Raw genomic sequence first — 2172 nt, forward strand, 5'->3', positions numbered from 1 at the left:
TTGGGTGGCAGGAGTTGCAGTTTGTTCCAATGGTGAATAATCATAAAATCGTTGCGACATCAAGCAGAGTAGGGGTCATCATTCCCCGTGAAAAGATGAAAATGTTGGATCTCACTAACGAATATGATAGGAATGCGAGTAAATGTTCCATCTAGGTATGAAGTTTGTTTTTCAGAGCATAATCAGGTCTTAAAGACCTCATCTCTTCCAAATTTCACCTGTAGAGGCCCAAACCATGGTATGTTAGGCGAAGTAATCTTGGTAAAGCATCTACAATAAAAGGGAAGGTTGGATTTTCCAACTTCGATAATAAAAAGGCTTTTCTGGTCACCTCACTAAGGGTAATGTGGTCACAAAATAGGTGAATATTACTAGCCAAATCATTCTCATGAGAACTTTGAATCGAAGATAAAGAGGAATTTTTTTTTCTTCTGAAGAAAGATAAAAATAGGTGGTAGGAGAATCTCTAGGCAATCAAGAAGAAACATAATAAAGAGAATTTCACTCACCATGCTATCATTATTTTAGTTTAGCTTCATACTCAAATCTTTTGAGCATTTTTACGTTATGCTTCATCATATCACAACTGTTGGAGCTTGATTAACAATGGTGGTTTTTCACTGATCACACACACATTTTCAGAGAGAGAGAGAGAGAATATAGTTGTAACAGAATTTTGATGAAAAGGAACTGAACTTGTTTTTATTCACTGTGTAACAATATTTATATATCACTTACAAATATGCTATGTAAACACCTTATAAAGTGTAAGCTATATGTGAATACAAAACTAGATTATTTATTTATTAATCAACTAACACACCCCCTTAATCTAGTTTTCTACAATCAATCATGTTCAGATTGTTCCTCATTTTCTTGAAGTTGTCCTTCTTGAGGGACTTGGTAAAAATGTCAGCACATTGATCCTCCGATCTACAGTAGCTCAATTTGAGTTTTCCCTTAGTAACTTGATCTCTAAGGAAGTGATATCGTGTCTCTATATGCTTGCATCTTACATGTGCTACTGGAAACTTGGCAAGATTTATTTCTGATTTGTTGTCAACAAACAACTCTACTGCATTTTCCTTCTTCATCTTGAGTTCAAGCATTAAAGTATCAAGCCACACTACTTGACAGGCACCCATTGCAGAAGCAATGTATTCTGCTTCAGATGATGACAGTGCAACTACAACTTCCTTTTTTGAACACCATGACACAAGTGTTGTTCCTGCAAAGAACACAAAATCAGCAATGCTTTTTCTATCATTCTTACCTCCACACCAGTCTGCATCAGTGTAACCATACAATTCCTTCATATTCTCACTGCTCTTACTTGGAAACAGAATTCCATAGCTCATAGTTCCTTTCAAATATCTCATGATCCTCTTAGCTGCCATGAGATGTGATACTCTAGGCCTGTCCATAACTCTGCTGATAACACCAACACAGAAGGCAATATCCGGTCTAGTGTTGCAGAGATATCTCAATGCACCTACCATTTGTCTAAACTCAGTTGAGTCCACCTCTTCTTCATCGCCATCTCTCAAGGCTCAATCTTGCTTCTGCAGGTGTTTCTGCACTATTACAGTTCAACATATTAAACTTGGTGAGCACATCAATAGTGTATTTCTGCTGACTGAGAACCATTCTTGCACTTGTTCTCCTGAATTCAATACCAAGGAAGTAAGATAACTCCCTAAGATCTGTCATATCAAACTCACTCATTATGTTTTTCTTGAATTCAGCTACTTTAGCTTCATTATTTCCTATCCCCAGCAAATCATCTACATACAAACACACAATCACTATGTCTGCACCCCCTGACTTCACATATATATACACCATGTTATGAGATGCATTTGATAAAATTCATATTGATCAAGGCCTTATCTATCCTCTTATTCCAAGCTCGTGGAGCTTGTTTCAAGCCATACAATGCTTTTCTCAATCTCAGCACTTTATCTTCACTACCCTTCTTCACAAAACCTTGTGGCTGGTCTATGTACACTTTGTAACAGCCCGATTTTTAGCTAGATTTATTTTAATTTCTTTTATTATATGATTTATGTGTTTGTGTGTGATTAATCATCATTGGGTACATTTTCATGGGTTTCCGTGTTAAAAGGGTATTTTAGTCATTTTAGACTTAGGGGTATTTTGGTAATTTGGAGA

The 2172-nt window shown here is 36.4% G+C and overlaps 1 protein-coding gene across 1 annotated transcript; it reads right to left on the reverse strand.

Moving 5' to 3' along the window:
* Window positions 1-827: 827 nt before the first annotated feature.
* LOC120575982 (secreted RxLR effector protein 161-like) lies at window positions 828-1499 on the reverse strand. Its single transcript, XM_039826927.1, has one exon. It carries the CDS (start codon window positions 1497-1499, stop codon window positions 828-830), a length of 672 nt encoding a protein of 223 aa, XP_039682861.1.
* Between the last annotated feature and the right edge of the window lie 673 nt (window positions 1500-2172).

Source organism: Medicago truncatula, chromosome 6 (assembly GCF_003473485.1).
Source record: "Medicago truncatula cultivar Jemalong A17 chromosome 6, MtrunA17r5.0-ANR, whole genome shotgun sequence".
NCBI lineage: Eukaryota > Viridiplantae > Streptophyta > Magnoliopsida > Fabales > Fabaceae > Medicago > Medicago truncatula.

Excerpts from the sequence above, each read along its gene's own strand:
- LOC120575982 (XM_039826927.1), bottom strand. The coding sequence starts at position 1,499 with ATGGTAGGTGCATTGAGATATCTCTGCAACACTAGACCGGATATTGCC.